Source organism: Panonychus citri, unplaced genomic scaffold, assembly GCF_014898815.1.
Source record: "Panonychus citri isolate SS breed McGregor unplaced genomic scaffold, ASM1489881v1 Contig00099, whole genome shotgun sequence".
Classification (NCBI taxonomy): Eukaryota; Metazoa; Arthropoda; class Arachnida; order Trombidiformes; family Tetranychidae; genus Panonychus; species Panonychus citri.
In genome coordinates this window covers 321,886-340,451 of record NW_026515504.1, presented here as the reverse complement: position 1 = coordinate 340,451, position 18,566 = coordinate 321,886, and the positions used below count along the sequence as shown (strand labels likewise).

Genomic DNA, 18,566 nt, shown 5'->3' with positions numbered 1-18,566 from the left:
GGAAGTACATGAGGCTTGTCATCATTTATCGTTTCGGACAATAATTGATGAGATTGTCATCAACTAATCATCAAGAATTGGGGATACTTTAAACGTAAATTAAACAATTAAATTGTAATAAAATGGTTACAATTTACATCTGATGATGAATCGACCATGAACACATCACAGAAATTGAGTTCAGAAATCGAGCCCTTAATTGCTGAACAATTTAATTCATGGTCAATTGAAATGCGACTCAATTTAAAATTCATTACAAAATCTTAACCTAATTTTACACTTTAATTGCTCATCTCAGTAATCCACAGATATTTAGTTATTATTATACAATTAGACTAATTGTTAATCCCTATCAACTAAATCAATTGGTTAACTTCCTGATTGTAAACCAGAAATTACACTTTAATCGAGTTAATTGTTTGGGAATTTAAATGTAAACATTGAATATGAAAAGTGAGAGTTTTTTTCTCATTCCAATTAATTAAATCACCTTCATCATCGTGTATTTATCCTCTACTTCTGGATGACCTATTTAGATGATGAGTCCATCATCATCATGTTGATAGTAATTGTTAATCATCAACAATCAAGGTAATGAAATTAGCAAACAATTTAACAGGTAAACTTTTATTTTCTCAATGCAAAGTTAAAGGGGAATCAGATTCATATACAAATCTAAGGATAAGAATATAAATAAATTGTTAAATACTAATTGTGACCTTGCCTTAAGGTTAATTGTGATGATTAATGATTAAATAATCATTTAAATTGTAAAAATAATTGTAACAATCAAAGAAAGAACGAGAAATTAAAAGTCTTCCTGATAGTTGACTTGATTTCTAATTGTTGGTGACCTTAGCTAGATGAATGTCCGAAAGAAGTAAATTAATTATAATTGTCAACAATTAGTTAATTGTTTTTGTCTAATTAAAATGTTTCTTGTAATTATCTTGATTTAATTTTAACTAACTATTGATGGTTGACATTGAAAATTATAATGATGAGATTTTTTCAGATGAAATTAGTTAATTGTTTGAGATTTTTTTGTTTCTTCTAATCATCTTGTTGGTAAACTGGACATGATTAAATTGTTGTAAATTAATTAGTGATAATCTGATTTGTTATTGATTTTTTTGGCTTAATTGTTGATTAGTCTTGTTCCAGGAAAGGGAAATTAAATTGATTCAAATTGTGATTGTTGATGGAGGAAAAAAAGTTGTGATTGAAAAATTAATTGACTTGGTTAGTTGATTGTGTGTTTTGATTATTTCATAATCAATCAATTGGTTAACCTTGATTTAGATAAGATCAGCAGCAATTAGTTGAGGTTAAATGGTCTAAAATGATTAAGATTAAGCTACAAAATCACAATAATTAATCATGAATTAAGAGGGGATTCAATTGTTAACAACAATTTAGTTTAACCATCAAGGTCACAATCAAATTGGATTAACTTTTCAATTGGACTAATACATATTCCCATTGATTAATATAATCAATTTTTGTTTGATTGATAGTTAATTAGTGTGATTAGAGTAATTGATTTAGTATAGAGAAGAAAAAAAATCTAAATCAACCACAAATTAATCAACCTTTCAATTTAATTGTTGAACTATCGATTAAACTAAAATTAATAATCGTAGCGACGATATTCAAGACAATCAGCTAATTGTAATGCAGATATTAATCAAAAAAAGGGATCACTTGTTACACTTTCAAGGTAAAGTTAAAACAATTAGCAAGACTGTCCAGCTAAATTAATTGTCCTCAATGATCCTTGGAATTGTCAATGTAAATTGTTAATCCAAAATTATGGGTCCCCTTGATGATCACAATTAACCAAACAATTAAACAATAGATTGTCAAAAATTACAGGTAACAAATCTAAAGAAATCAAGGAAAGGACAATCATTAGAGTTATGGACATTATCATCATCATCGTCATCATCATTAACAAAAAGTTAACCTTCAACAATTAATTTCTTACTCTTCATGATTAACTAAATTGAATTGTTATAATAGAGTTGATGATGATAATCCATTGTAAACATAATTTGAATGAATTGATTACTGAATTTGATCGTTAAAATTAATAGTTAATCAAATTTTCAACTGCTCCATTGTGATCACAATTGTTGACCAGGTCAAATTCATTGACCGTTTCAATTATTGGTCAAATTGTTATAATAATAATAATAATTAAGATGATCTCTTTTCTTGCCATTGATTAAAAATTGTAAATGTAATGTTGATCTTTTCCAAATGAATTGATTAGCTATTCTGGTTTTCACCATCCATACGATAATGTTACCAAATTGGGTGATGAAGGTTGTCGTAATTACGATGATAGACAATCAATGAACACAAACACTCACACAATTAACTGATTAACGATGAAGATTATGATGGTGAAAATAAACTTGATCTTGATTATCCTCATTGAATGGAGCATGTTAATAGTTGCGGTGAATTTTCTGGGTGGACCAATTGTTCAATTTTCCAAACCTGATTACAAGTTTCTCTCTTTCTCTCTTCCAAGTTACAATTAACATTCTGTTAAATGAAACAACGGAAAATAAACAAATCAAATCAAAAAGTGACCACAACAATCAAATAGAAAAAAAAAGAACAAACAATTTCCGTAGAACAAAAATCAAAAATAGAATAGAAAAAAAATTCTCTTTACTTACCTAAATCTTTGTTCTCTTTTGTTTTCTTTTTCCATCCACCATTTTGTCCATGTTATAAATTCCAAAATTGATTTTTTTCCACCGCCAACAATTAATTAATTGTAATCGTCAAATTGTGAATAAATTGTTAACCTTTAAACGTTCAATTAACTGGAGAAATTAAATTGTTACCATCAAAATAAAGGAACAAGTGATTAGTGACAATCAATTCCAATCCTTTTAGTTACCATGTGAACTTTTCAATCGCCTGACCAGTGTGACCTTCTGAGATCGTTTTTCAACCATCTTGGTCTGGTCATCGATTGGAAGAGAATAATTAATTATAAAAGAGAATAGAAAAAAAACAATCAAGTAAGTAAAATAGAACAAAAAAACAAATGAAAGAGAGAAAAAAAGATGAAACGTTCTCAAGTAGATGTTAATCATTAAGCTACTGGAGACATTGAGTCTTGGTGTCTCTTTATTTTCTTTAATCAGTTAACTTTGTTCTCTTTTTATTTTTATTCTATTCTCTTATTTTTCTTCTTCTTGTATTTACTAATCAATATTTGGATATTTTTCTCTCTCTCTCTCCTCAGCCAGTGGAAAAGAAAATGTTTCATGTGATCGTCAATTCATCTAAATGTTATAAGTGACATTCTCTCATATGTAATTAGTGCCATCAAATTGTTTCCATTATGTATCCTGGTACATTTTCAGTGTTTATTTTGACATCTTTTCTCTCTCATTTACTAATTTAATCTGAATTGTTTACTGTGATTGTTTCGTTTGCAATTAATAAATTACCGTGAAACAATTGAGGATAATATTTGCCACCAACTTTCGAGAAGCTCATTCGCTCTCTCACCCGTCATATTGGCTTCAAGAGGTAACAACTTAATATAATTAACAAGACTCAAATTCTATTCTTTTTTTTTCTCGTTCTCTCTCTCTCTCTCTCTTGTTTCGTTTTGTTCTTTACTTCATGTGTTTTTTTTAATTGAAAAAAGAAGAAGAATTGTCCACAATACCTCAAGACAAAGAGAGAAAAGAAGAAGAGAGAGAGAAAGAGAGGGAGTAAAATTTTCGCTCCATAACTTTGGCTCCAAGGATAACCATCATTCTCATCATCATTATCATTATCCACCAATCTATTAACATAATCGTCATTGGTAGACAAAAGCTTAATCTTGAGAGACCTTAAGCCTCCAAGGAAAAAGAAGTTCTTGAAAACATCAAATTCAAATTCTCTTACCAAAGCTTAAGTTTAAAAGAGAAGATATTCTTTTTGCTCCTCCATCTTGTCTCTCATCGTTTTCTTCTTCTTCTTTTCTGTGGTTCTTACCTTATTTTTCCCTCTACTTTCATCTTCTCATCATCTTTCTAATCCATCAACGATTCTTATGCAACTAAACATTTCCTTCTGGCCATTGACTGAAGTTTCCTCTTCATTGATCCATCGTGTTTCTTTTCATTAATTTAATTTCAAATTATGTCCACATTATCATCTTCAAGAATCTTGTGGTTACCTCGAAGACGTAAAATTAAAAACTAACCAAACCAACAATCAACTTGAAAAGAAGAAAATATCGACAACAATTAACGAGTTCCATTGGTGGTAACAGTGAATTTCCAAGTGGTTACTCCACCGCCCCTCTCATCTCATCTCATCTCATCTCTCTCTCTCTCTCTCTCTCTCTCTCTCTCTCTCTCTCTCTTTCTTTCTTTCTTTCTCTCTGTGTTTATTTTTCTTTACTCTTCAACATCTTCATCTACTCCAGTCAAGAAAAGTTCCCATGAAGCTAGTAGACAATCACAGATGAGCCTTTCTGTCTCATCTTGGTCTTCAATTGCGACATTTTCTCTTCATTACCTGTGTCAAGTTTCACTAAAGTGAAACAATTGGTCCTCTCTCATTGTGAATTTCTTCATCCTGATAAATTGTCACACAAATTCCATAGACATTAAAACTCATCATCAACAAGTCTGGAAACTTGTCAACAACAAAATCAACTGTGTCTTATTGTCATTTTGTGTTCTACAAGTGAAAATAAAATTTATCATCAAGAAGAGGAAAAAAAATCAATTCCAACTGACAATTTGATAAACTTTTTCTTTTCTAACAATCACATTTGATTGTCACTTTCGTTATGAATCAACATTATTTCCCTCTGTTTTTACCTGTGATAATTATTCCGTTTATTGCCTCTTGCTTCCTATGGTCAGTGGCTAATTGTGATATAAGTGAGTTTATAATATCCTCAACTATTAGTTAAATCATTTGATAATCACTCAAATCTGATTATTGTTGTTTACTTTAATCTTATTCTTAATCTTCCCTCCCACCTCAGGCTCTCGGAATGTTAATAATAATGAGGATAAAAAGATTTGCTCAACAAAGGCTTGTAAAGAAACAGGTTAGTATTCAAATCACGTAAATTCTGAGATTTAATTAAGATACTAAATCTCTTTAGTATCAACAATTAGTGGTGGCCTTATCTAAATGTTAATGTTCAACTCTACTTTGATTAACTTGTTAACTATTACAATGTATCTACAATGTAATTTTCATCTTGTCAATGTAACTTGACATGCTGACCATTGGTCATTAACTTATTGAAAACTAACAGTATCTCAAATTACATGGAATTGTTGAGAAGAAAACTCATTTTCTTTTCTATTGACATTTGAACTTTTCTGGTCAATCCTTTTTTTTTCTATCTTCTTCTCCTCTTACAGCTGATCGCATCTGGAATGGTATGGACACTAGTGTTGACCCTTGTGATGATTTTTATCAATTTTCTTGTGGTAATTGGCTTAGAAAAACAGTTATTCCCAAGGATAGAAGTTGGTGGTCAGTTTGGGCCTTATCTCGATTAACATTGAAGAAACAATTAAAAAGTAAGTCAATTCAATTGTGATCCTGTTAATTTGAGAAAGAGAAAATTCTTATCCTAATCCATACTGCTTCAATTTACAATTAGTAAATTGCTCTTGAACCAATTTAACTCAATTCAAATTCTGTAATTTAATTTTTTTTACGTCTCTATTGTCCATCTTAATTAAGGCGATTAAATCTTTAATCAAGCCCAAAATCAAACATTTTCCCAAAATTGATTGACATGATTAAAGTGAAAACATTTTGAAAAGTTAATCACAATTTAGATTAACTATTAACGCTTGTTATCCTTAATCAGTTACAATCAGATTGGATTGTAATTACTTCAAAGCTGTTACTCGAAAATAATTTAAATAATCTCATGTATTAAAGTCTAAATATCAAATGGTATAATTATCACTATTAATATAATTAACAATTTAATATTTAGGTCATTAGGTTCATATTATATTTAATAGTATCGTAAGTTGATTGCTTGTAACAATTATTGTTAATCGTTTAATCAACTAAGATAGAATCAATTTACTACAAAATTGTTTATTTCAACAATTTATCGTCGTATTGTTATCATAATAATAATAATATTATTAATATTAACTATTGATTATCATTGTAGCAATTGATTGTTGTTGATGATCTAATATTAACAGATATTAATTTAAGTTAATCTTTCCTTAAACAATTTACTAACTAAAGTGCAAATACAATACAAATTTACTAATATCATGATTAATGGATAATACTTGATATTATAAACATGTTCTCAGTGAAACTTATCATTATCATGAAAGTTTGAAACAAAAATAATAACCTTGATAATCCTTTGTAAATATAACAATTAAAAAGATGATACAACTGAACAATCAAAGTTTTTGATTAAAAGCCAATAAACTGATGATTTAATCATCAGTACAATTACCTAACCCTTTACTTTAATGTTTACCTTAATCTTAACTACTCATCCACCTAATCTACTCAAGTGAACAATTAATTCATTAACAAGTTAATCTTGTACTCCAAGGATTATCTCAACCAGTTTAATAGCTAATTAACCATATAAATCCTTTCGTTTTGCTTATCAATTTCAAGGTCAACACTAGAATCCAATTGTTATCACTTTATCATGTGTATTTTTGAACGATTATCATTCATCATATAATTAATTTAATGGCGATTTCTTTACTCTTTCGATGACAAAATCATTGTAAACAATCAAATTAATTTGTCACTGATGGTCTTGGATTTGATATTGGTTTTGATTGCTGATAATTACCAATTGAAATTGTTCAATACCTAATAACCTTCCGCAATTTAATCTTACACTTTTAAATTGTAATCCACGCTGATTATTGTTATTAAATATTTGCTTAATATCATCATAGTCATTTCCTTGATTATGATGAGATAATTTTTCCAACAACAATCAACAATTATGCTTGGTCAATTTAGTTGAGTCTAAAACTTTTGCAAAACAATTGACCAGAAAATTAACAATTAATCTAGTAAAATGTTTTTAGTAATGTTATCAAAAAAACAAAACATAAATCTTATCATTTAATTGCTAATTAACTGTCAAAAGTAATTATAATCAATTAAATCCAGTTATGCAGATTAACTGGGAATCCCGATAAGCTTATCAAATTATACTTCATCTATTGTTGATTAACACTCAGTGTAAGTTAATTAACTTATTAAATCAACGAACCCCTTCCAGGGATTTTACCTTTGGATCTTTTTATTTTTCATCATCAAAAGTTCATTTATCAGTTTTTCATAATGATTAAGTAATTAGCCAATGTGATTTTATTGTTTCCAATGAATTCTAAGTACAATTAACTGAGTTTAATTAAAATATTGTTTTAATTCATCATATTTTCAAATCATTCTAATAACATTTACTATTGTTAACTTTTCTTTGGCATAGTAACCTAAAGGCATTTGGAGGGAAAATCTAAATTGACACAAATGAATTACTAATTAATTCACAAACGTGATTCAATTCAATCTTTGTTCAACAATCACTTGATTGTATTATTAGAGTTAATTAAGTTTTCTGTGTACTTTTCATCAGAATGGATTATTTAAAATCCATGATGTCATATATTACGAGAAAATCAAATCATTGACCTTTAATTACATACTCAGTGTGAATTAATTTTTGAATATCAATTCACCTCCTTTGCTTAATTTGATTGATATCAACTTTTGACAAAGGAATTAGAGATGAAATCAGTTAATTAAAGTTTTCGATATTTTTTCTTGTTGAATTATAGAATTACTAGAATCAAAGTACAATCCACGAGTTCACAGGTCACCGGTCATCGGTAGATTACTTCACTTCTATTCTGAATGTATGGACAAGACTCGAAGAGATGAAGTGGGTGTTGGTTCTTTGTATGAAATACTCGATTCAATCGGAGGTTGGCCTGTGATCAACAAATCATGGGACAAAAGAGGCTACAGTTGGTTTGACAGTTATGTTAAATTGAAAAGTCACTTGGGTGCTAATTATTTGGTCAAAGTTTACATTGATGTTGATCTGATGAACAACACTCAGCGTGCAATTTATGTAAGTCGGTCAGCTGATTAAATCTTCTTTTGATAATTTTACAAGAATCAATTTAATTAAACTCTTTATTTGATTTGCTCTTTTCAGCTTGACCCACCAGAATTGGACATAAGTATCCACGAGTATGAGTCTCGGACATTTGCCAAAGCTTATAAAAGATACATGAGAGACATTATTGAACTTTTACGAGTTGATAAACTTTCAAAGGCTCGAATTGACTCAGATGTCGAGAATTTATATCAATTTGAGTATTCACTTCAATCCCTAATTAACACTGGACTTCTACAAAAAGATCAACTTAATCCTTATCGACGAATGACCATTTCGGGGCTAATACGAGAGTTTAAAGGGGTAAGTTGACGCATATCCTTTTCTCTTGTATGAGCTAATTTTTTATTATAAATTTTCATTTCAATCAACTTATAGATTAACTGGCGAACCTTAATGGTTAACTTGTTTCGTTGGTCAAACACTGACCTTTCTGAAAGCGATGTTTTCATCATTGAAAATCGTGATTACTTTAAGCAATTAGGGAGTCTTCTTCGTAAAACACCCGAACGAACCATAGCCAATTACCTTGGTTGGAGATTTATTTTGGGCTTTGGTGATTATACTGTGAGTCAATTCCGTCAGTTGAGATTTAAATTTCAAAAAGCTCGAAAAGGATTAAAATCACCAGAAAAAGATTGGGAATTTTGTTATAATCAATTAGATAATTATTATCACTTTGCTATGGGTCGTCTTTACATAGACAATTATTTCAATTCGACTAATATAAAAAAAGTGGAAACTCTTGTAAGATACATTAAAGACTCTCTAAAGGAAGCTTTCAATAAACAGACTTGGATGGATCCACTAACCAGAAAGAAAGCTAAACGGAAGGTGAATACCATTAACTCAATTAACTATTGATTAATACATTTAATTAATTACCTTAATATTGAATACAGTTAAATAATATGGTCTCTGTGGTCGCTTATCAACCATGGATTCGGGATAATGAACAATTAGAAAAATTTTATAGTGAGGTAATACTATTTTCATTCCAATACAAATTACTGATTACTAATTGATTGTAACAATTAACTTGTTCTCAGCAAACTGTGATGCCAGGTGACTTCATTGGAACTATATTAAAATTTGAAAAAATCGATGCAAGTAAAAAGGTTCGAGCTCTTCGTTATCGAGTCAATCGATATGCTGTGTAAGTAAATTTAATATTCAAATCTCGAACTTGAATCTAATATTGATTTCATTTTGCTTGTTATGTTATCGATGACCAGTCGTTTGTCAGGACCAGCAATAGTCAACGCTTTCAATTACATTGATCTCAATTACATCCGTGAGTATTTAGAACTAACATATTTTAAGATTATTATGTGATGCAAATATTTTATTATCAATTATCGATTCAGAGTTTCCAGCGGCCATTTTGGGTCCTCCATTTTTTACTAGTGATGTTCCGGATGCTCTCAACTTTGGTGGCATCGGAAAAACAATTGGACATGAAATAATTCATTCTTTCGATGACGAAGGTTGATTGATTATCTCTTTAACTAACTCGTTGAGAGGGAAATTGGTTTACAATTAAATCTATTTAAATCTATTCTTATAAACAGGTAAACAACATGATAAAGATGGAAATCTTCGTAATTGGTGGTCACCAGGTTCAACTAAACGTTATAATGAACGAGCTCAATGTTTCATTGATCAATATGATCAGATGGTCGATCCAGATACTGGATTATCAATTAATGGGATTAATACGCAAGGAGAAAATATTGCTGACAATGGAGGGATTGACATAGCTTTCAATGTAGGCCATCATGAAGATAATTTAAATTATGTTATTAATCAACAATGAATTTTCTTTGTATTATTTCAGGGTTATAAAAAGTTCATTAGTCGCTCAGTTTCAGCAAGAAATGAAAGATTACCTGGACCAATGTCTTCTTTCACATCCGATCAATTATTTTTCCTCTCATTTGCCTCTGTAAGAATTTGCAATTTAACCAGCAATTAACTTTTATGAATGAATTGTAATTATTTTTCTGTTTTTCTTTTCAATTAGATTTGGTGTGAAAAGGAAAGACCGGCCTCACTTAAAAATTCAATTCTCCAAGGTGTCCATAGTCCATCGAGATTCAGAGTTATTGGAACTTTAATGAACAATGATAATTTTGCCAGAGTATTTAATTGTCCTCGAGGATCATTGATGAATCCAGAGCAAAAGTGTAAATTATGGTGAATTAAATCATCAATCAATTCGAAGGCAATTTTTTCTTCCTCATCATCGATCGACTGTTGAAAAGTAAAAACAAAACCAAAGTGAATTCACCAAGAATCTAATTTAAAAACCTTAAGTTAAATGCGATTATAGTTGTAATAATTTAATCATCCCGTCCAAACCATTGAGAATCAACAAATTAACATTAATTAATGTGGAAATTTATTTTTTAAACACCAACCAAATATCATTATCAAATTAACTAATCATTTTCTTGGAAACACACAAACAAAACCCCAACATTTTGTATCTCTCATAACTTCAACTCTCACTTTATAATTTATTGATGATCTGATGTTTTTTTTGTACCATTTAAAATATTCAAAAAAACTTATTATAATTGTAACTAAATAAATTTTTCTAAATTTATTTGATCAATCCACAAGTCTATTTGATCAGCATTTGCAATACAATCGAAGAAAACTTTTCCAATCAATAATTAATTTGGAATACAAAAAAAACTTTGATTGATAATCAGACAGAACTTTCATCAACTCATTTGACAACAACATCTTAATGTTAATACTTTTTCTATTTTTATATTAAAAGAGAAATACAAATGATTTAATCAATCATTGATGACAATTTAAGTTCCATCCCACTATTAGCAATCAGCATATTCTATCAACACAATTAACCACAAATTAAATGGCGAAGTCAATTCGATATTAATTTGCATGTCTAATTTTCTCCAATATTAAATAGAAATAATTAGTTGAAACTCCAAGTCTTAAGCTAAATTATATTTACCAATCAGACTAATTAAAGCTAATTCGATTGTTACATTTAACCAAAATTGATGTTTACGTTACTCGTTATTTTCACGTTGATCAACTGATTCTCAATACTTTTGCTCAAAGTTATCAATGGATTAGATCATGATGATAATTAACGAAATGAAATCGACTAATCCAAGAGACTTTATTTCCTTGATTTTCTCATCTCAAGATAAAATAATCCATTCGCTTACGGTTTGGTTATTGGTGTTTATTTATTTCGTCATGGGAATTGGGCAAATGCTGATTGAAGGGAATCCATTTGATGATAACGGTAAAACCTTGCGGATTCGAAGTTTTATCTTCCATGTTTACACGGATTCGTTATGATATTTCTACAATTTCGGCGATCACATTATCAACAATTTCTTAGAATTAACCAGCAAATTCTAGAAATGGAAAATGAACTTTCAATTGTTTTCCTTGCAAAGAAACGTCTCTATAGTCGATTATTGAATTACATTATCTTAACACTGGAATTATTTGGTTTATTTGCCGTAACAATAATTAAATCAGAACGAAACATTGACAATTTTGATAAAATTCTAAGGGATTTATTTCACTTCGCATGTAATACTTTCGACATCATTACCTGGTTTCTACAATCACAGTTTATCATATCGAATTGTATCAATGCATGTGCTCCATTTACAGTTATATGTCATCTCTTGTTGACAGTTAGACGAAATACTGACACTTCTCAACAGATTCGATCAATTCGTCACCTACATTCGTTAGCATCCAAATCGACACTTAAATTGGACACTTTCTTGTCAATGTCAACCATTGGCATCTATTTTTATATCCTCTGTGAAAATTTCCTCTGTTTCTTGGATTTTATGAGTGCAACTGATAATTTAAGTCAAGTCGTAGCAAGATCAATGCTTTCATTCACCAATTTGATCCAATTAACCTATCACCTTGTCTCGGTTAATCGTTATTCAAGCTTTTGCTATGAAAAGGTTTACTTATTATCATTTAAAGATTATCAAGCCGATGCCAAGAACGAGGTAAAAACTGTGATTTTATTAATTCTCAAAAGAGAAGATCAAAATCTGAACTTTTCAGCCAAACTTATTGAACTCATTTTTTTTTCTCACTTTTCAAGATTAACATTTTCATGCAAAAAGTTGGTCCAACTGATATTAGTCTATCAATCGGAAAAGTTTGTCAATTTACTCCCAATTTCATCTCTAATCTGATAACTCTTCTAATATCTCTTGCATTGGCAGCACCAGGACTTGTACATTCGCGATGATTGTGCCGATCGGTTGTTATTAGTTTTAATCGGTACATCGCTCGAAAAGAAGCAGAAATTAACAAAAGACAATGTGACACACGATAAGGATGAGTAACCTTTCTACAATTAACTAACTTGTTGAGCAAAACTTGATGGAAATTTTTGCTTACGATATAATCTAATTTTCATTCAAAGGTAAACGATAATATCGTTACGATATAATAGAGATTTGCTTAATTGGTTAACATTAATTAGCGTGGAAAGTTTTAAGCTCATCATTTTCAACTTCAATTTCTCACTCTTTACTTTATTGACCTTCTTATGTTTTTCTGTACCATCAAAAAATTCAAATTAACTTATTAATTGTAACTAAATAAATTTTTCCAAACTAATTAATTGATTCATTTAATCCGGAAACTTTTGTTCGCCGTAATTAGTTGACGGTCCCTTAAACTTCGCGGTTTTTTTTGAAAAAAAAGCTTTTTGATTGCATCAGATGATCTGAAGAATTGGTTTCATTTTCTTGATTAGTTAATTGTGTTAATTTTTCTTATTGTTACATTTTTACTTTTTTGTTTACTTTTCTTTATTTAGTGAGTTTAGGTCTTAATCCATGGCCTGTCTAAATAAACTGAGTGTTTCTGGTATCCGAAGCTTTGATCCAGAAGATCGTCAAGTGATCAAATTTTTTCCATTAACGTTAATTCTTGGATCAAATGGAGCGGGTAAGACGACGCTTATTGAGTGTCTTCGATATTCGGCCACAAATGAATTTCCTCCGTTCACTAATAAAGGAAAAACTTGGATCCATGACCTTCACTTCTCTAAGGTTAGTTGGCTTTATTTATTTTTTCCTTTAAGATTCTTTTCTTTTTTGCTCATTAGACTTGAAAATTTACTCTTTTCTTTTATTCTCTTTCCTTTCTAGGGTCATACTAATCGCGGACAAGTAAAACTTGCTTTCACTGATATAAATGGAGTCGAATGTGTTATTACTCGGTCAATCGAGCTCACTGCTAAACGAGATAGATCTGGTAAAGTTGTCCCTCAAATGAGAACCCTAGATGCTATCATCAAACGAGGTGATGATACAATAGTCAGCACCAAATGTGTTCAAATCGATTCCGTCATGTTGGATCTCATAGGTGTTTCCAAGTCCGTTTTATCTGATGTAATCTTTTGCCATCAAGAAGACTCTAATTGGCCTCTAAGTGAATCTAAAGTCTTAAAGGAAAAATTTGACCAGCTATTTGGATCAGCTGGTTATGTTAAAGCCTTGAAGAAGATTAAAGATGAAAGAACTGAATATGCTAAACGTTTAGCTCAATATGAAGGTGAAGTTAAACTGTTTCAAGAACATAAACTGCAAGCTGAAAAGTATAACAATAGTCTGGCCAAATGTCAAGCAACTTTAGCCTCATACAAAGATAAAATGAATACCCTGAATTCGGAGATAATTCCAATTAAAAAAGAGCTTGAATCTTTGGCAGCCAAGGAAAAGGTTATCGTTGATGTTGAAAGAGTAATCTCTGGATTAGAAGGAAAGTTAAATGAACAGAAAAAAAGTATCGAATACCTGAGAGACAATATAAGAGAAACCTTTAATGGAACCAAAGAAGAATTGAAAATGAAGATGGCCAATTTCGCTGATGACACCAAGATGAAAGATTCTCAACTCAAAAAAACTGAAAGCGAATTGGATAAAGCTGAAGATGATTTATGTCAACTTAATGCTCAACTAAATCGAATCTCAACTTCCAAAGGTAAACTTGAAGGAAAACAAGTAAAGTTTTCTCAGGATAAGAAAAAGTTGAAAACTATTCTACAAAAGTTACTCGATGAAGGATTAAGTGAATTTGATTGCTTACAATCAATTGAAATTGAAGAAAATACTGAAACTGCTCTGGCGGAAATTCAAAACTCGGTGGACTCTCAGAAAGATAAATTGACAAGCGAGCTTAAATCTACTCTTTGTCATTACGAAAAATCTCTCAAAGAGGTTGATCTTCAATTGGATAGATTAAAATCAAGTAAAAGTAAACTTGAACAGTCAATTGCGATGAACAATAAATCAATTATGGAAAAAACCGAAGACGCAAATCGTATTCAATTGCAACTTAAAGAGATTAGTCATTCATCTGGTCAACTCAAGGAAATTTCATCCCAATTGGAAGAGAAAAAGGAACAACGTAAAAAACTCGAGTCCGAGTTTGATATTGACCAGTTGCAATTATCTATCCAGGAAATGTACGAGGATCAGAAAACTCTCAAAGATAAAATCGATAATCTCAACAAGGAAAAAGATTCTCACATAGCTCAAAATGAGGCAAGAGCTGTTCTTCAAGTTCACATAAAGAATAAGGAAAAAGAACAAGACAATTTGACATCAATTTATTCTGAATATGTCAATTTACTACAAGATCTTGGTATTGATGAAAATGATGCTGATAAATCTTTCGTCGATGAACTTAAGAACAAAATTCGAGCCTCAGAGCGAAAGTTAAAAACAAAGGAAACTGCTGGAGAATCGTTGAATGCTGACCGTCGAAAATTGGAGACACAATTGGAAATGGTAAAGATGAAATATGAAAACTGCAAGAAGGAAATTAAAGAAAAAGAAACAAAAATGAGATCAATTTGTGGCTCAACTCCATTCGATCAGATGTTGGACTCAGTCGATTCTGAGCTTAAAAGTCTTCGAAGTAAAAGTGCAACCTCAAGTGGAGCGGAGTCCCTTTTATCCGAGTACTCAGTCATCATCGAAAATGAAGCCAAATGTCCAGTTTGTGAGACTGATCTCAAGTCAAATAGAACCAAAGTCAAAGATAGTCTAGTGAAAAAGATTCGTCAACTACCCTTAGAGGCCAAGAAAGTGAACGAAGAATTGAGTAAAAAGGAGAAACTCCATGAAAAGTTACTTGGATTGAAAAGTGAATACGAATCGATAAAAAACAATAAGGAGCTGATGCCAAAGATCAAACAAGAAGTTTTTGATGTTCAAAAAAAATTGGATGAAATAATTTCTAAAATTCAAACTCATGATCGTGAACTTAAAAAGGATAAGTTTGAGCTGGACAGACTTCGATCAGCAGAACCACAGGCGATAAGTTATGACAATAGTCTTCGCTCATTACAAGATATCGAGAATCGTATTGAACAATGTAAAAGAGAACTTGGAACCGTTGATAGTACATTGAGGTCACTTGACGATGTTCGTGGAGAATTGGATGATTTCATAAATGATGCCCAGCAATTAGAAGATGAGCTCAAAAAATACCAAGAGGAAAAAGATGAAGCAACAAAGCTCATTAGTCAAGTAAAGGAGCAAATTTTTGCTCTTGAAGATCAAAAATTGAAACTTGAAAGAGGCCAATCAAAACAAGTTGCATTGACAGAGAAATGTTCAGAGTTGCGTCAACAAGTTAACTCATTGGAAAATGAGTTGATCACTTTTGAAGATGAAATCAAATCAATTGAACCAAGATTGGAGCAGTTAATCGAGAGAAGAAAGTCAGTGGTCGACGAAAAGGAATCGAAGCGTAAACAATCTGAAACAATTATCTCGAAATTAAATCGTTACCTCGACGATTTCGCTGCCATTGGGGAAGACATTGCTTCTTATCTTATGGATGATATTGATGCTCAGCTAAAAGATTTACAAGAAAAATTCAATCAAATCAAAAGAGACATAAATCAAATTAACGATGATAAAAGTAATCTCAGCAAAATTTGTAATTCGCTTCGCAAGGAAATCAATGAAGTTGAATTGGGTGAACGAAATTTGAAAGACAATCTTGAACTTCTTGAGCGAATTGAAAAAGTAACCGAATATGAGAAAAAATTGTCAAAGGAGATTGAGAAACGAGGTGCAGCAGATTCGGTTGCCCTTCAAAAGAAAAAACAACAATTAGAGAAACAATTCCAAGAAAATATCAACAATTACAACAGATTAAAGGAAAACAAGAACCGATAATCGCTCAAATTCAAGATTTGGAACGAGATTTGAGTTCTGAAAAATATGTAAAAGCAAAGACCAACCTTCAATCTAAATTGATTGAATCAGTTGAGATGGAAACGATTTGTGAAGATCTTAATAAATTGTATCGAGCTCTCGACCATTCAGTTATGGTTTTCCACAAGAAGAAGATGGCTGAAATTAACCAGTATCTTAGCAGATTATGGAGAGACGCTTATCGTGGAAATGATATCGATTTCATCAAGATTGAATCGGACACGGAAACCGAAAGATCAGCTTCAGATAAACGTCGATCATTTAATTATCGAGTTGTTATGGTTCGTGAACAAGTGGAAATGGACATGAGAGGTCGTTGCTCAGCTGGACAAAAGGTTATCGCCTCATTGATAATTCGTTTAGCTTTAGCCGAGATATTTTCAATTAATTGTGGTATTTTGGCCTTGGACGAGCCAACAACCAATCTGGATAAGGATAATATCCAAGCATTTGCCGATACCGTTACAAATATTGTTAAATTACATCGTCATCATCGTTTCCAATTAGTGATAATTACCCATGACGATCAATTCCTTAGATGTCTCAGAGATTCAGGGTGTGAACAATATTACCAAGTTTACAAAAATGATAAAGGAAACTCCAGAATCATGCAAATGTCCATCAGAGATATAGACTAATTTACCATTTCTAATCAAAAATTACTGACCAAAAATTATTTTTCGTTCAATGCTCATTCATAAATAACCAATTCTCAAAATGCTTACAAATCTCTCCATCAGTAATTAAGCTTAATTCCAAACGATTTAAAATTATTCTTTTAAACTAATTGTTAAAAAGTAATACAATGAGTTGTTTCAACAGTTTTATGAAACTTTATTATTAATAAAATCATTTTTCGTTTTTTTTTTCTTCATCAAAACATGATAGAAATAAATCATTCAGAAAAAAAAGAATTAATCTCAAAAGTTATTAACATTAATATGAAATCATTGTTCCATCGTAACCAGAATTGACTAGTTAATTGTTGAGGGAAATTAAGAAAAATTTATTCAATTAGATCTCCATCATTTGGGAGCTCATTTTGAAGGCACTTGGACAAAATTCACTCGAATCCAAAGTTGTTCAATAAGAAACATTGATGATTCCAAAATTGAATTATCTAAATTGTCAAAGGAAAGAAAAGTTTCATTTAATTAGTGAATCATTAATTAACAATCAGGATAAATCTGAGGAATCACAGTTACAGTGATTAATTGTAACCCTTGCAAAAAGGTACATTAGTTATCTTTAGATAATTTTATTAATATTAATTAGTTGTACTGATTATTTTCTGAATCAAGAGGAGCAATTTAAATTGTTGGTTAGTTTAAATCTGAACAATGATAATTATTTTTGGATAAAAGGATGATAATGGTGATGATAATCGGATGGATTCTCATTCAATTGAAGGGATAATGTTGAAAATATCGATCAGGATTATTAGAAGATTGAACAATCAAGGAAAACATTTCTTCAGTGTTTAGTTGATGGAAATGATGATTTTCGATCACCATGATCCTATCATGTACATTCTGATAATCATTCAGTTACCATGGTGAAAATAATCAAAAGTGAAAAAGGCGAGAAAGGTGATTAAGATGATCTGAATGTGAGAGGACAAAAAGACCTTGAAGGAAGATGGAGAGGACGAAAGATGAGTAAAAGAAGATGATAAAAGTGATGAAAAGGGTAGATCATTAGATGTTCCGTTGAGAGAGAGAGAGAGAGAGAGAGAGAGAGAGAGTTTGATAGAATATTGAATTTATCATCAATTCTCTATAAGAATGAAGCATTTTCACTTTTTTTCTCTATCGAAAGTAGCCAAACAACGACAACAATCATGGAACAGAAAAGTTCATGCTAATCTTTTTGCATGAGAAGCTCAAAGAATCGTAGACTCTTTCATATTTTCTCACTTTCCTGTTATCAGAAACCAGGGAACAATGAGATAAGATGAGAAAAGCCTAAATACTAACAAGGGATGAGGGAAGTTGATGAGTGAGAATTGCGAGTGAATAAAAAAGTGATGAGGATAATGATGATTCTCGGTTAAGTTGAAAGCTGTTGCTTGGAAATCTTTTCATGATACATCGTTTCAAGACGAAATGATAGAA

General features: G+C 30.7%; 3 protein-coding genes and 1 long non-coding RNA gene across 7 annotated transcripts in view; 2 read left to right on the top strand and 2 right to left on the bottom strand.

Moving 5' to 3' along the window:
• Positions 1-267: 267 nt before the first annotated feature.
• LOC128388484 (uncharacterized) lies at positions 268-2,827 on the bottom strand. The gene is made up of 3 exons (XR_008325279.1): positions 2,691-2,827; positions 1,988-2,553; positions 268-1,884 (listed from the first exon to the last, which is right to left on the bottom strand). It is a non-coding gene; the product is annotated as an uncharacterized LOC128388484 (long non-coding RNA).
• A 76-nt stretch (positions 2,828-2,903) lies between these two features.
• Positions 2,904-10,802, top strand: LOC128388477 (neprilysin-4-like). 2 transcript variants are annotated; one of them, XM_053347880.1, is made up of 14 exons: positions 2,904-3,041; positions 3,269-4,913; positions 5,021-5,086; positions 5,409-5,570; positions 7,842-8,137; positions 8,225-8,488; positions 8,564-9,019; positions 9,088-9,165; positions 9,235-9,341; positions 9,421-9,479; positions 9,553-9,672; positions 9,757-9,953; positions 10,023-10,130; positions 10,209-10,802. In XM_053347880.1, the coding sequence occupies exons 2-14, from the start codon at positions 4,820-4,822 to the stop codon at positions 10,383-10,385; spliced, it is 2,184 nt and encodes a 727-aa protein (XP_053203855.1). In that variant the 5' UTR covers positions 2,904-3,041; positions 3,269-4,819; the 3' UTR covers positions 10,386-10,802. The 2 variants fall into 2 exon arrangements, with proteins under 2 accessions (XP_053203855.1, XP_053203856.1); XM_053347881.1 differs by lacking the exon at positions 2,904-3,041 and having other exon boundaries at positions 3,109-3,558; positions 4,185-4,913.
• A 2,129-nt stretch (positions 10,803-12,931) lies between these two features.
• Positions 12,932-17,315, top strand: LOC128388468 (DNA repair protein RAD50-like). The gene is given in 3 exon segments (XM_053347868.1): positions 12,932-13,269; positions 13,369-16,366; positions 16,369-17,315. Coding segments are annotated over 3 exon segments (3,936 nt in total). The 5' UTR covers positions 12,932-13,053; the 3' UTR covers positions 17,091-17,315.
• Positions 17,316-17,434: 119 nt separating this feature from the next.
• LOC128388471 (uncharacterized) overlaps positions 17,435-18,566 on the bottom strand; it is a 66,360-nt gene continuing 65,228 nt past the window's right edge. For all 3 annotated transcript variants that reach the window (XM_053347870.1, XM_053347871.1, XM_053347873.1), the window contains one exon: positions 17,435-17,572. The gene's annotated coding sequence lies outside the window, so the exon portion shown is untranslated. The remainder of the gene's footprint in view (positions 17,573-18,566) is intronic.

Bases quoted from the DNA above. Each gene is read 5' to 3' on its own strand.
- LOC128388477 (XM_053347880.1), top strand. From the start codon at position 4,820: ATGAATCAACATTATTTCCCTCTGTTTTTACCTGTGATAATTATTCCG. The intron at 8,138-8,224 runs GTAAGTCGGTCA...TGCTCTTTTCAG, and splicing joins ACACTCAGCGTGCAATTTAT to CTTGACCCACCAGAATTGGA. The intron at 9,954-10,022 runs GTAGGCCATCAT...GTATTATTTCAG, and splicing joins GGATTGACATAGCTTTCAAT to GGTTATAAAAAGTTCATTAG.